The sequence below is a fragment of the Babylonia areolata genome, chromosome 5 (assembly GCF_041734735.1).
Source record: "Babylonia areolata isolate BAREFJ2019XMU chromosome 5, ASM4173473v1, whole genome shotgun sequence".
Taxonomy (NCBI): Eukaryota; Metazoa; Mollusca; class Gastropoda; order Neogastropoda; family Buccinidae; genus Babylonia; species Babylonia areolata.
Genome location: NC_134880.1, coordinates 13,479,778 through 13,494,789, shown reverse-complemented (window position 1 = coordinate 13,494,789; position 15,012 = coordinate 13,479,778). Strand labels below are relative to the sequence as shown.

Here is a 15,012-nt window from a genome sequence, read left to right as displayed (position 1 = left end):
TCATATATGTTGCCAGGTTCAAATGTTTATTCAATTCCCAATGGAAAAAAAAACAGTATGCAAACACACACACAGACACAGACACACACACACACACACACACACAAACAAACAAATACACACACACACACACACACACACACACACACACACACATGCGCGCGCATTTCGCGTGCTTCTTCTAACAATATTTTTCTTTGGAAATGAACCGGCATTTGCAAATGTGACTCATGAGCCCTGGCGCAGTAGACACGTCAGTGTAGCGTGGGAAAGAGAATGCATCTGGCTGGAGTATGAAGGTGGCAAAATGAAGTGCATCAGACAGTCGTGAAGAGCAAAGACTGCGTGGAAGATGAAAATGGGTCAGTCTCCGGAACTTTGTTTGAATTGGGGGTCTCTCAGTATGATTCAGTAAATATAGACATGTGTTTACAATGATTATTCAAATATTTCACATGTTATCAGGATTGCAACTGAATAAGAAATATCTGCAACAATTTTGTGAGAATCTGTTTTGTTCTTCTGTCTTCAATGTGTTGAAAATTATCAAAAACATCCAAATATTCGGCGCCATTTTGTGACATGGTAATGTGTCTGAACAAGAAGTGGTCAAACACAAATGAGTACAAACCTGATTAAAATCCAGTACATACAGACCTGATCTATATTCATTTGTTGTTGTAATAAAACATTGATCATCAATAAAAATGGTATATTAAGTTTGAAATATTACGGAAAAAAACCGCTTGACAGACGTTAACAACCCGTTCCACTTGACATGTTTTTTCATTCATTCAAAGGCAAGCACATTCATGAATACACTACACGTTCTTACTTGCAACAGGTGGTCAACACATCTTCGACAGCACATACACTCAGTTTCTGGTAAAATGTCGATTCAACTATTTAAATGCAATTGACTTCGCATGTTAAATGTCGGTTCCGCTTTTCTGTGTTACGTCTGTGCATGCAAACGTCCCAATAAAAATATACATGTAAACAAAATCAGAACCGTTTTCACATAAATCATACGGATTAATCGCGGGAAAGCGTAAATCGGCTTGACAAACACCCTTCAATCGTGTGTGTTTGAACACAGATTCTGAGAATGTGGTGTTTCTAACAGCGTGTGAAATGTACATATGTTACACGAAAATCTCCGATATGTTCATTCGCACCCAATGGTTGATATATTGTTTGAAAATAAACTGTGTATGTTAATTTCGTCGTTGTTATGGTTTGTTTATGCATTTTTTCTCATTCGATTAAGTTAAGACACAATCACTGTTTTTCACACATGGCGAGATGCGGTAATATTCGGATACTTGCGTAAGATTTCGAAACAAGTCAACTCACGTTCGAGAAGACTGCTTTCAGTTGAAGACTTGTTGCATCAAACGTTTCAAACAACAAAGTTAAAAGTAGAAAATCACCCCCTTCAATTACCTTGATTCTGGCTTTTGCTGTCTGGTGAAGTTTTATCACGAAATGATGTAGTTTATCAGTTCGCGTGACAGACGAAGTGTGGAATGGAAAAAAATCTTTGTATCCGAAACACGTCAGTCCCTACGTGCTTATTGTTTTGCAGAATTTGATTGGAACAGCCACGTTTTACATCACACAAGTTCTGAAAAACCAGACTATACACTGATTGTGAATACATTTTTTTAGAATTAAGTTTGAAGCATTTCACGTTTAGAAGTGCTTGAGATGAAGTCAAGTGTTACGTTCAGACATGGAACACATGTTCTTCGGTTCTACTTTACGCAGATAATAAAATTTCGTATTCTTAGTTGTTGGCTGTTGTTGTTGCTAGTATTGTTGTTTTGTTTTTGTTTTTTCTCATAGTTTTACTTTTATTACATTTTGTTTTTCTGTAATCCTACAGATTTGTTCACTGAGGGTAACGCTAATAAGTTTTCTGTTGATTGGTCGAATAAAAAGATACAAAGAATCTGGTGTTTTATCACAATTCTTCAGATAAAGACGATACTTTTGTCAAGTGATATAAATTATACTATTCCCATTTCATAATAAGATGAACAGTAGTACTTTAAACAGTTAAACATTGGAGAGAATTGATGTGAAAATGGAGTGCCTGCAGTGTTTCTGAAAAAATAAAATCATCCAGGGTGGGGAAGTTAGTTTAAGTATTTTGGTTTCCATGTTACATATATCATAAGGTTTTAGGTAATCATTAATGAAATACATAATATTTTGCACAGACTTTGTTTGGTTTCATTGCATACGCTAAGGATTGCATGATAAATTCATAGTTATCAATATTGTAAATCCAGTAATTCAAATATCTGTGTCGGGAAAGTTAGTTTAGGTAACTTGGATTCAATGTTACACATGCTACAACAAGTTGTACATAATCATTAATAAAACATGATTCATTGTTGTCATTATGATTATTATTTATATCCCACGCTAAACTGACATCTGCTGCGCCAGAGTTCATGAGTCACATTTGCAAATACCGGTTAATTTCCAAAGAAAATATGTATTTCATACCGTTCTTTTCACAGCAAGACATGATGTTGGTCAATTTTGCCATCATATGCCTTCCATACTTTCCGAATTGATTGTCTGGACAGAGCGCCGACAATGTTCATTGAAACAGATCTGGTTAACAGATATTTAGATATTGTACTTACGAACTAAAATTAATGATCCCGTGCTGCCTTCGTAAATTCACCTTTGCAGTCGGTATAATATCGATTTCATTCTTTATATGTCATGCCAAGATAAGTGAGGAAATGCTTAGGTTGATGGCATATTGATGTTTGTATGGTGTATCTTCCTTCAGAGCAGTGATGTCCAGCATATGTTATTGTTTTTTACCTGGATTTTGGGTTGCATATGTATTCCAGGTGTGCTGTTCTATGGAAAAACACCTCGTAAAAGCCACTCCATGTGGTCCTGTTATGGTATGAAGAGAGTGTGAACTTATGCAACACCTACCCTTACCCTACCACCACTTACACGTGCATGACCATTTTTACCACGCCATGTAGGCAGCCATACTCCGTTTTCGGGGGGGTGCGTACTAGGTATGTTCCTGTTTCCATAACCCACCGAACGCTGACATGGATTACAGAATCTTTAACGTGCATATTTGATCTTCTGCTTGCGTATACACGCGAAGGGGGTTCAGGCACTAGCAGGACTGCACATATGCTGACCTGGAAGACCGGAAAATTCTCCACCCTTTACCCACCAAGCGCCGTTACCGAGATTCCAACTCGGGACCCTCAGATTAAACGTCCAACGCTTTAACCACTCGGCTATTGCGCCCGTCGTCTTAATCATTCTGCCACCTTCCGCCTTCAAACCGACAGTCCCCATGTCCTCTCTCGCCTGTAACCCCCTTGGGGCTCTCCAATGCCCTCCCAGCCCACAAGTCTTGGCCCCGACAGGAGCGGTGTTTGGGACACATACCCTGACGAGGGCGAGGAGGATGTCCAGACAGTGGACCTTGTCGCCTTGCAGGATGGGCAGGTTGAGGGACACCAGAGCGATTTCGTTCGGCTTCTGGATGCCCAGGGGTGGGTCCAGGTCAGCCACAAAGTTTGACAGCTGAAACCATGCACACTACATGCATGTACGCGCAGAAACACACACAAACAACAACAGCAACAACAACACATAACGCACGCACACACACGTACATACAGAACAAGAGGAGAGAAAGAGAGAACGAGCTATTGAAAAAGCACATACGGCTTGTTTTCATCCTGACCCTCGGAAAAGGGAAAATACAGAAAGCATGCAATACAAGAGAACACTGGAGTGTTTAATGTCATTAGCTGAAAAGCTCTTGTCACACAGTAGGTACAAACCTGAACAAATGGTGCAAAACAGATAAAATGGGACAGAAAGGGAAAAAAAACAACAACCCAGAATTGAAACAACATAAACTAGTAAGAGATTTGCGACTCTTTGGCACTTTGTCATTAGCTTAAAGTACCAGTGACAGGGGGGTAAAGTGCCTTTTTTCAGTCGTTCGTCTCTAAGGTTTAGACAGTACACAGAAAACAAGTACATATAAATCATATAATAAATATTTACGCATGTAACATCGACACACATCATATCAATACAAACATATACCAAAGTACATATAAATCCGGAAATAACTGTTTATGCCTTAACATCAAAACCCATCATATATATACAAACAAAGAAAACAAAGTACATATAAATCATATAGTAAATATTTACGCATGCAACTTCGACACATATCATATCAATACAAACGTATACTAAAGTAAATATAAATCCTGAAATAACTATTTATGCCTCAATATCAGCAATGCAAGAGAGAGAGAGAGAGAGAGAGAGAGAGAGAGAGAGAGAGAGAGAGAGAGAGAGAGAGAGAACTGAATAAGTTATTTTCTGATTTTAAAGCAAGACAATGTTTTTTGGGTTTTTTTTTATCCAGCCCTCGATGGGGAAACAGCAAAAGAAAAACAAAGGGCTAATCATTAAATCAGTACAGCATTCACATTATAATCATGGTTACACGGTAATTTGGCATTTACAACACTTCATCGCCAGAGGAGAATGAGAGGAGAAATTAAGGGGCAGATAAAGCGAGGGAGACAGAGACAGACAGGCAGAGAGTACAGGACGTGAAAATTAAAAGAGAGAGAGAGAAAGAAAGGGAGAGAAACAGGACAGAACAGACCTGTGTTGACTCACGAGTGTGCTCACACACAATGTAAGCCTGTGTTATATTTCGGTTGTGTGTTAGTCTGTGTGTTTGTGGCTGGCTCTCTCTCTCTCTCCCTTTGTGTGTGTGTGTGTGTGTGTGTGTGTGTGTGTGTGTGTGTGTGTGTGTGTGTGTCCTTGGTAAACTTGAATAAATTCTTTTTTTCTCTCTGGAAAAGCCTTGTCTATCGACACTAAAGTTAGTTTACAGATAACAAAAATCAGTTCTTTCCGGAAATACAGCCAAATTAGAACAACAAAGCACTTTTGGGAAGGGCATAAATTTGTAAAGCCAAAAATATTCCCACGGTCATGTTACAGTCACTTAAAAACAAAACAAAACTTTTTACTTTTTTTTATCTGAAAGAGAGAGAGAGAGAAAGAAAGAAAGAGAAACAGAGGGATAGAGAGAGATAGAGATGGTCAGACAGACAGACAACAGAGAGACAGAAGAGAAAGAGAATAACTTCGATGAATAATAAGTATCCAGTTGACAGAAAGAGAGACACAGACAGAAAGAGACAGACAGACAGAGACAAAGAGACAGACAGACAAACAAACAGAGTCAGAGACAGAGACAGAGAGGAGTGTGCAGGTACCTGTGAGTAGGGGAGATACTGGGTGGCGTTGGGATCGTAGCGCTGCCACACACGGTAGAACATGTCAAAGTCGTCCTCCGTCACCCCGACCTCGTCTTGTTGGTGAGCCTGCACAGCACACCCACCTCTGTCATGTGACTCAGCTCTGTGTCATGTTATATCCCTCTTGTCATGGCACCACTCCGTCATGTTATGTCCCTCTGTCACGTAACACAGCTGTGTCATGTTACACCCACCCCGTCATGTTATACCCCCTCTGTCGTGTTATATGCCTCTGTCATGACACCACTGTCATGTTATACCCCTCTGTCATGTTGACCACTCTGTCATGTTAGACCCATCTGTCGCCTTACAGCGCTCTGTCGTGTTACACCACTCCGTTATGTTATACCCCTCTGTCGTGTTATATCCCTCCGTCATTTTATCTCTCTCCATACGAACGACGAAAGAGACGACGTTAACAGCGTTTCAGCCCTGTTACCATCATCAAAATATTGCAAGCGGAAGGCTCTTATACTGAAGAGGTGAATGTTGACAAAGAATACCACAATTCTGACGACGTAAGCTAAAGGTTGGGTCATTCAGACACCCACTGGACATCCGAGGGGTCTGTGTAGAGGAGAAGAGAGGACTGGCCGTACTGAGTGAGTTAAACCCCTCTGTCATGTTCACCACTCCGTCATGTTAGACCCCTCTGTCGCGTTACACCCATCTGTCGTGTTACACCACTCCGTCATGCTATGCCCCTCTGTCGTATTACGCCGCTTTGTCATGTTACACCCATCTGTCGCGTTACACCGCTCTGTCATTTTACACCACTCCGTCATGTTATAACTATACCCCTCTGTCGTGTTATATCCCTCTGTCATGACACCACTCCATCATGTTATAACCCTCTGTCATGTTTACCACTCCGTCATGTTGCAACTATCTGTCATGTTACACTGCTCTGTCATGTTGCAACCATCTGTCGTGTTACACCGCTCGGTCATGTTGTTACACCCATCTGTCGCATTACACAGCTGTGTCAAGGTACACCACTTCGTCATGATATACCCCTCTGTCATTTTACACCACTCCCTCATGTTATACCCCTCTGTCATTTTACACCACCCCGTCATGTTATGTCCATCTGTCATGTTACACCACTCCGTCATGTTATTTCTATCTGTCGTGTTACACAGCTGTGCCATATTACACTGCTCCGTCATGTTATATCCATCTGTCGTGTTACACACCTCCGTCATGTTATATCCCTCTGTCGTGTAACACTGCTCTGTCATGTGACTTCGCTCTGTCATTAAACACCGCTCGTCATGTGACTCCAATCTGTCATGAAACACCGCTTTGTCATGCCACACACCCCTGCCATGTCACACACCCCTGTCATGTGACTCCGCTCTGTCATGTTACACCGCTGTCATATTACTCTGCTCTGTCATGTGACTTCGCTCTGTCATCTAACACACCTCTGTTATTTTACACTCCTCTGTCATGAAACACCGTTCTGTCTGTGACTTTGCTCTGTCATGTTACACCGCTCTGTCACGTGACTCCGCTCTGTCATGAAACACCCCTCTGTCATGTTACACTCCCTGTCATGTTACACACCCTCTGTCATGTTATACACCTCTGTCATGTTACACACCTCTGTCATGTCACACACACACACACACACACACACACACACGCACACGCACACGCACACGCACACACACGCACACACACACATACACACACGTGAGCAAAAAACAAAAAAACCAACAACAAAAAAAACAACAACAAAATACCAATAAACAACATGATGATGATGGAGTCTCCCGTCGGTCCGACGGATGTGTAGGCAGGCAGGCTTATCTGTTGGTGTGTGTCCTCATATGGGAGAAGAGGCCGATTCTGGATGCGCAGCACTTCACACAGGTGTTGCAAGGGAAAACGCCTCCAGAAGTTGAGCCCTGCTTCCTTCACTCACGCTTCTCCTTAATGGCCAGCGTTCTCTTGTTTTCAAACGTCTTTATGCCACTAGAGAACAGCATCCTCCAGCGACAGCGGTCAAGGGCATCAGTTTCCCAGGAAGCGATGTCTATGTCACAGGCTTTGAGGTTTGTCTTGAAGGTGTCCTTGAAGCGCTTGCAGGGTCTTCCAAGTTCACGGTGGCCTTCCTTCAGCTGGCCATACAAAAGCATCTTCGGGATCCTGCTGTCTGTCATGCGGACAACGTGTCATGTCCAGCGTAGCTGGCACTGGATCAGCAGGCTTTCGATGTGGGCAGGCCGCTCCTCTCTACTGAATGTAGATGCCCCGGTCACAGAATTGGAAGGCGTCAATCAGCATGGCAGAGAAGAGAATGGAGAACAGTGTGGGTGCCAAGACGCAGCCCTGCTTCACTCCATTTACCACAGGGAACGGATCCGACCTGTCAGTATTTTCCTGTACTCTCGCCTGCATGCCATCGTGGAAAGACGCAATCAGATGGATTAGGCTCTCTGGGCAGCCGAACTTTAGGAGGATCTTCCACAGACCATGGCGGTTCACCGTATCAAAGGCCTTAGTTAGGTCTACAAAGACCATGTGGAGCTCCTTGTTCTGCTCACGGCACTTCTCTTGTATCTGGCGTACAGCAAACACCATGTCACATGTTCCTCTGCCTGAGCGGAAGCCGCACTGTGCTTCAGGGATGACTGTGATGGAGACATGGTCAACCAATCAGCTTCCTAGTGGGTTTCTACCTGGCTGGTTGGAGCTTGTGTGCAAGTCTGATGTTCATCTTGCTGCGTACCAGGCGATGGTCCGACCAACAGACGGCTCCTCTCATGCAGCGTGTAATGGAAACATCACCTCTGTCCCTCTGCCGGACAGTCACATAGTCCAGCATGTGCCATTGCTTGGAGCGGGGGTGCATCCATGTGTTCTTGTACTTGTCCGCTTGTTGGAAGAGGGTGTTGGTGATGGTCAGTCCATGCTGCGCACAAAGCGAGAGCAAAAGCAGTCCGTTGGAGTTGCACTTGCCAGTGCCGTGCTGTCCTAGGACTTTTGGCCACGAGGAGAAGTCCACGCCGACTCGGGCATTAAAATCCCCAAGGATGATCTGCCTGTCCTTTCTGTCTACCGCTGATATGGTGCGGCTGAGCTCCTCGTAGAAAGCTTCTTTGACGTCATCAGGGTTGGTCATCGTCGGGACATAGCTGCTGATGACTGTGGCGAAGCGATCCTTGGAAAGCTTCAGACGCAGGGTCATCAGCCTGTCGTTTATCCCACGTGGAAGGCTGTCAAGCTGTCGTGCAAGTTTGGTTCGTATGGCAAAGCCCACGCCTGAGGATCTTGGGGTGCCATCTGGCTTCCCAATGCAGTAGAAGGTGTAGGCCTCTCCAACTTCCTCCAGCTGGGTTTCACCCGCAAATCTGGTATCGCTCAGGGCTGCTATGTCCACCTGGTAGCGATCAAGCATTCTAGCAATGAGCGCTGTGCGTCTTTCTGGTCTGTTGTCTCTGTCTAAGAGGGTGCAAACATTCCAGGCACCAAGAGTCAGGGCATGACTCCTGGTTCTTTTCTTTTGTTGTTTTCGACCGCTATTGTTGGATGTCCAAGTAGGTACGGTTTCCTACTAGGTACTATGTGAGGCAGGCTTTGTTTGGGGATCCTTTTATCTCCCCTTCCCCGTGTGGGGAGAGCAGTGCTGTCCCTAAAAAGGGCTGCTCTGACACTGTGGGAGGATACGGGCGCCGCATCTGCCCCAGTCTACGGCGGACGACCATCACCCCACAGCCGCCTACGTGCAGAGTCGTGACTAGGAACTGCCAGCAACATCCTCTGCCTGTCCCCGTTACCACTTCTCCATCGCCGCAGGGCTTGGGAAAGCTGGGTGTTGAAGGGCTAGCTCGTCGTTCCGACATTAGCCTGATTGCTTGACCAGCACAGGTGACTTTTTTTTAGTGAGGAGGAGTTGTGTAGTCCCTTCCCCACTCTCTCGCCTACCGACGCTCACAGTCCCACAGGTGCAGATACTGCCAACAACAACAAAATACCAATGAACAACAACAACAGCAACAAAAGGCAGACAAAGGAATGAGGACGTGGCCACAGTGTGGGCCCCAGACCTGGTTGTAGTTCTCCAGGATGACGGCGATGTACAAGTTGATGATGAAGAGGGAGGTGAGGATGATGTACGATACCATATAGGGCACCGCCATGTAGTGGTTCCCGCAGTCCCCACCCGATATCTTCTTCACGTGGCCGTCATCATACCGGAAGTGGGTATCGTTGCAGCTGCGACAACGTGCAGGAAACAAACAAACAAACAAACAACAAAACAGCTATACACTGCTTTGAACTTGTTTCCGTGCATCAAGCTGTTTTTTTTTTCTTTTGAATCGAAAACACGCCATTCCACAGGGAGGCATATGCCAACATGTACATGTCATCTGCGTCCCATTTAACAACTAAAATGAAAAGCCTAAGCAAGAATTTTCTCTTCTTCTTCTTCGATCGTGGGCTGCAACTCCCACGTTCACTCGTATGTGCACGAGTTGGCTTTTACGTGTATGACCGACCGTTTTTATCCCGCCATGTAGGCAGCCATACCCCGTTTTCGGGGGTATAAGCAAGAATCAATTCTCAGCAGCCTCTGCATTAACCTGGTTTTATGCACAACGCAGACACTTGATCTTACCTCAGCGGAAGCGCCATTCAAAAAACAAAAAAGAAAGAAAAAAGTTCAATATTCTTCCTTCTAATTCAGCTCGCTCTCTTAAATGTGTATGTAGCCTTGCTTTGCATTCTTTGCGCGTGTTCATGTTACAGTACCATACAAGCTTTTACACACTGGTAAACATAAACGCTAAGAAAAGTTCAAGGCTCAAGTGCAGAAGGGATGAAAGAAAGAGAGAGAAAAATCTGTAAAAATGAAAGAAGTCCATTGTACAATTCATTGTACCGGCTTTGTCCACGTTTTACAAACAGATTAATTTTTCCACAGAAAACCTGATATCTGATTTTGTGGGGAACACGGGCGCGCGCGAACGTGTGTACGCGCGCGCTCATGTATGCTCCTGTCTCAAAACGCTCGTGCATGTCCGACAATGTGTTCATACGCTTGACTTTTTCCACCACCCCTTCACCCCAACCAAACACACATGCGGACACGATATGAGCATGAGCAGAGGAGGAGGAGGTGACTCACAAAGGCGGCTGGAGGAGCAGTGGTTCCAGGACGTCGTTCCAGCCGGCCGCCGTGGACAAGCTGAGAAGCAGCAGGGCGGAGCCCTTGAAGGAGCGGAAGTTCATCATGGGCGTCAGCGCCCCGCTGATCTTGATGTTGGAGAAGAGGAACATGCCGAAGATGGCGTAGATGTAGAGACACAACAACAGGAGTGCCATGATGTTGATGATGGCGGGCAGCGAGATGACCAGGGAGAAGATCACTTTCCGTAACCCTTTGGCCACCTGGAGGAGTGGGAAGGGGATGAAAGCACCATGGGCGCGTCCGGTTTTGAAACGGGTCACCAGTGCAGGCAATAGGTACACGGGTGTGTACACGCTGGTTTATATTATTATTCTAACACACATGCTCATGCTCTTGTGCGCACGCGCGCGCGCGCGCACACACACACACACACATATACACAAAATACACGGACACTCACACTCATTCACTCATATCCAGACACATATGCACATATGTTAGTGGTTCGTCCGTCTGGATCGACGTGGACCATATATTCATCCTGGGGGTGGGTGGGTTGGGCTCTGTGGGTGCGCAGATGACTGATCAGACCAATCCGCGCCCGGAAGGTTCTGACGCAGTGTGGACAGGGGATGGTGGCGGCTGTCGGGGACTTGCTGGCACTGCTTTTCCTGGCCTGTCTGCGTTGCTCTGCTGCACCGATTCTGTTGGCCTCACAGGATTTGGTGCCTTTGTGGACAGCTAAACGCCACTTTGGTCTGTCCATTGCATTCAGCTCCCATGTGTCGTGGCTGATGTTGAAGGCCTTCAGAGAAGTTTTCAGAGTGTCTTTGAAGCGCTTCTTTTGGCCTCCATGGGAGCGCTTGCCATGTTGGAGTTCGCCGTACAGCAGTTTCTTGGGAAGCCGGTGGTCTGGCATGTGAACTACATGGCCTGCCCAGCGCAGCTGGGCCTGCATCAAGATGGTGTAGATGCTGGGCAAGTTTGCACGAGTGAGCACCTCTGTGTCAGGGATCTTCTCTTGCCACTTTATGCCGAGAAGTTTTCTGAGGCTGGTGGTGTGGAAGTAGTTCAGCTTTTTGGCGTGGCGTTTGTAGACCGTCCATGATTCACATCCATAGAGCAGTGTGGTGAGAACTATTGCCTTGTATACTTTGAGCTTCGTCTCCAGGTTGATGCCTCTCCTGTTCCAAACGTTCTTATGGAGTCTGCCGAAGGCAGCGCTGGCTTTGGCGAGGCTGGCATTCACCTCGTCGTCGATGACAACTGTGCGAGAGAGTGTACTGCCCAGGTATGTGAACTTGTCCACCGCGTTCAGTCGTTGCCCGTTCATGAAGATGTTTGGTTCAACGTAAGGCTTTCCTGGAGCTGGCTGGTGCATCACCTCAGCCTTCTTTGTGCTGATTGTGAGGCCAAAGTTGTCACAGGCAGCAGAGAACTTGTCGACACTGTGTTGCATGTCAGCTTCGGAGGCAGCATTGAGAGCGCAGTCATCAGCAAACAGGAAGTCGTTGACGGTGTCTGTCCTCACCTTAGTTTTTGCTTGAAGCCTCCTGAGGTTAAAGAGTGAGCCATCTGTGCGGTACCTGATGCCAATGCCTACGTCAGCGTCTCTGAAGGCATCTGTCAGCATAGCTGAGAACATGAGACTGAACAGGGTGGGGGCAAGAACACACCCTTGCTTGACTCCGTTGGAGACAGGTAATGGTTCTGAAGTCTCTCCGTTGTCTTGGACTTGGGCCAGCATCCAATCGTGTAGTTGCCGTATGATGGTGATGAACTTTCTGGGACACCCGTACTTCGCCATGATTCTCCAAAGGCCATCTCTGCTAACAGTATCGAAGGCCTTGGTCAGATCGACATACGTGGAGTAAAGGTCGGCGTTCTGTTCCTGACACTTCTCCTGGAGCTGCCTGACAGCAAACACTATGTCGATAGTCCCGCGATGTTTCCGGAAGCCACACTGGCTCTCTGGTAGGAGACCTTGCTCAAGGTGCGCTATGAGACGGTTGAGTAGCACTTTGGCCAGAGTCTTGCCTGTGACGGACAGCAGGGATATTCCACGATGGTTGTCACAGGCCTGACGATTTCCTTTGCCCTTGTACAGGTGTATGATGGAAGCGTCTTTGAAGTCCTGTGGAACTGCCTCATGTTGCCAGATGAGCTGGAACAGCTGATGAAGCTTCTCAGTCAGCGCCATACCACCTTCTTTGTAGACCTCAGCTGGAATGGAGTCTGAGCCAGGGGCTTTGCCATTGGATAGCAGACGGATAGCTTTCTGGGTCTCCTCCAAAGTTGGAATGGCATCCAACGACTCACTGACTGGCACCTGGGGGAGTCGGTCGATGGCTTCCTCATTGATGGTGGAGGGGCGGTTCAGTACGCTGTCAAAGTGTTCAGCCCATCTCTCAAGGATCCCGTCCTTGTCAGTGATCAGGGTAGAACCATCAGCACTGAGGAGTGGAGCAGATCCGGAGGTGTTGGGACCGTAGACTTCTTTCAGGCCGTTATAGAAGTTCTTCATGTCGTTCCTGTCTGCAAAGCCCTGGATCTCATCAGCTTTGTTGCTCAACCAGGAATCCTGTATCTGCCGCAGCTTCAGCTGGATGGTGCTGCGTGCGCTCTACAGTATGTCTTTCTTTGACTGTGACTTGGGATCTTCAATGTGGGCTCTGTAGGCTTGGCGTTTGTCTTCTAGCAGCTGCTTGATCTCAGTGCAGTTCTCATCAAACCAGTCTTTGTGCTTCCTGACAGAAGGCGCCAGGCACTCCATGGCAGTGTTGTACACCGTCTCATGCAGTGCGCCCCATGCTGCCTCCACATTCTGGTTTTCCAGCACGGTGGACTCAAGGCGTTCCCACAGGGTGTCAGCAAAGCTCTGCTTGATGTAGCCTAGCTCCAGCTTGTTGACATTCAGGCGTTTGAGTGCTTTCATGCCCTGAGGCCGTCTCTTGGGCTGGATGCGGAGGTTGAGCTTGGAGACGATACGGCGGTGGTCTGTCCAGCACTCGGCGCCGCACATGGCCCTCGTGACTCGTACGTCCTGCCTGTCCCTCTTCCTGACGATGACAAAGTCGATGAGATGCCAATGCCCAAAGCCAGGATGCATCCATGATGTCCTGTTACGGGTAGGGAGGCAGAAGATAGTGTTTGTGATAAGGTCGTGCTCGGCACATGTCTGGAGAAGTAGTTGGCCATTGCTGTTACAGTTACCAACCCCATGCTTCCCAATCACGCCTTCCCAGGAGGTGCTGTCACAACCAACTCTCGCGTTAAAGTCACCAAGAATGATGAGCTTGTCTGCGTTGGGAACAGTGGTGATGACAGCGTTCAGGTCCTCGTAGAACTTGTCCTTGATCTCATCCGGGTTGGTCATGGTGGGCGCGTGGGCGCTGACAATGGTGGTAAACTTCTTCCCGTTGCATATAGGGAGTTTCATCGTCATCAGGCGATCGTTCATTCCTTTCGGGGGACCAGCCAGCTTGCCAACGAGGGTTGTCTTCACTGCAAAGCCAACTCCAGCCTCACGTCTCTCTTCAGGTCCGCGACCACTCCAAAAGAAGGTGTAGCCTGCGCCTCGCTCACAGAGTTCGCCTTCTTCTGCCAGTCTGGTCTCACTTAAGGCAGCGATGTCGATGTTGTACCTGGCTAATTCACTCGCAATGAGCGCTGTGCGTCTCTGTGGTCTGGCTGAGTCGCCTCTGTCCAGAAGCGTACGCACGTTCCATGTGGCAATGGTCAATGGGGTGCTCCTTGTTTTCTTCTTTCTTTCCTTTGTGTGTCGACCGCTTGAGTAGGGTCACCGTCAGCCGCGGTATGCTGACTAGGGTGGTGTGGAGCAGGCAATGTTTAGGGCACCTTTTCTAGCCCCTTCCTCATGCCATGGAGGTGAGCAGTGCTGTCCTGAAGAGGGCTGCTCAGTCGCTCAGGGGGCTGCCGATCTCCACCGTTGCTCCAGTCGGTGAAAAACGACCCTATGGCCTGAGCCGCCTGTGTGCAGGTCCGCGGCTACGACTGCCAGTGTACCCACACCTGTCGCTTCGTCGCTCGCCTGTCGCCACAGGGCTTGGGGAAAATGATGGTATGGGATGAAGGATGACTGAAGACTTGCGCGATGACTTTGTTTATAGTGAGGAGGAGTTGCGCACCGTCGACTTCACTCTCTTGTCCGAGACCGTCTGTATCCAGTGGCAAGACGAGGTCAAGACGACTGGAGATGGAAACGGATGCAGTGGATGACCAGGATGTCCTTTGTGCCTCATCCTGCCCTCAGCTCTCCACAGTGCTCTGTTGCAACCGCCTTCCTCTCCGTTGAACCATGAAGGTTTCTTCCGCAGAGTCCGCCGGATCCAGTCTTCACATGCTTGGGTAGACAAGCCCTAACTCACCGAGGGTTTGAGACCCGTCGGCTACCCTCACCTAGTTTAGCCAACCTGTCAAAGCCGTTGCCCGGGAATTGGGCGCTGCCGCATGCTAGCAGCTTCTAGGACCCATAGGTGAGAGCTGGGTGCTGGT

General features: G+C 47.3%; 1 protein-coding gene across 1 annotated transcript in view; it reads right to left on the bottom strand.

Moving 5' to 3' along the window:
* Positions 1 to 15,012, bottom strand: part of LOC143282209 (sodium channel protein 1 brain-like) — a 147,542-nt gene that overhangs the window by 19,047 nt on the left and 113,483 nt on the right. The window contains exons 33-34 of the mRNA XM_076587811.1: positions 5,316 to 5,423; positions 3,445 to 3,582 (exon numbers count right to left, since the gene is read on the bottom strand). Of these exons, the coding sequence (XP_076443926.1) occupies positions 3,445 to 3,582; positions 5,316 to 5,423 (246 nt within the window). The remainder of the gene's footprint in view (positions 1 to 3,444; positions 3,583 to 5,315; positions 5,424 to 15,012) is intronic.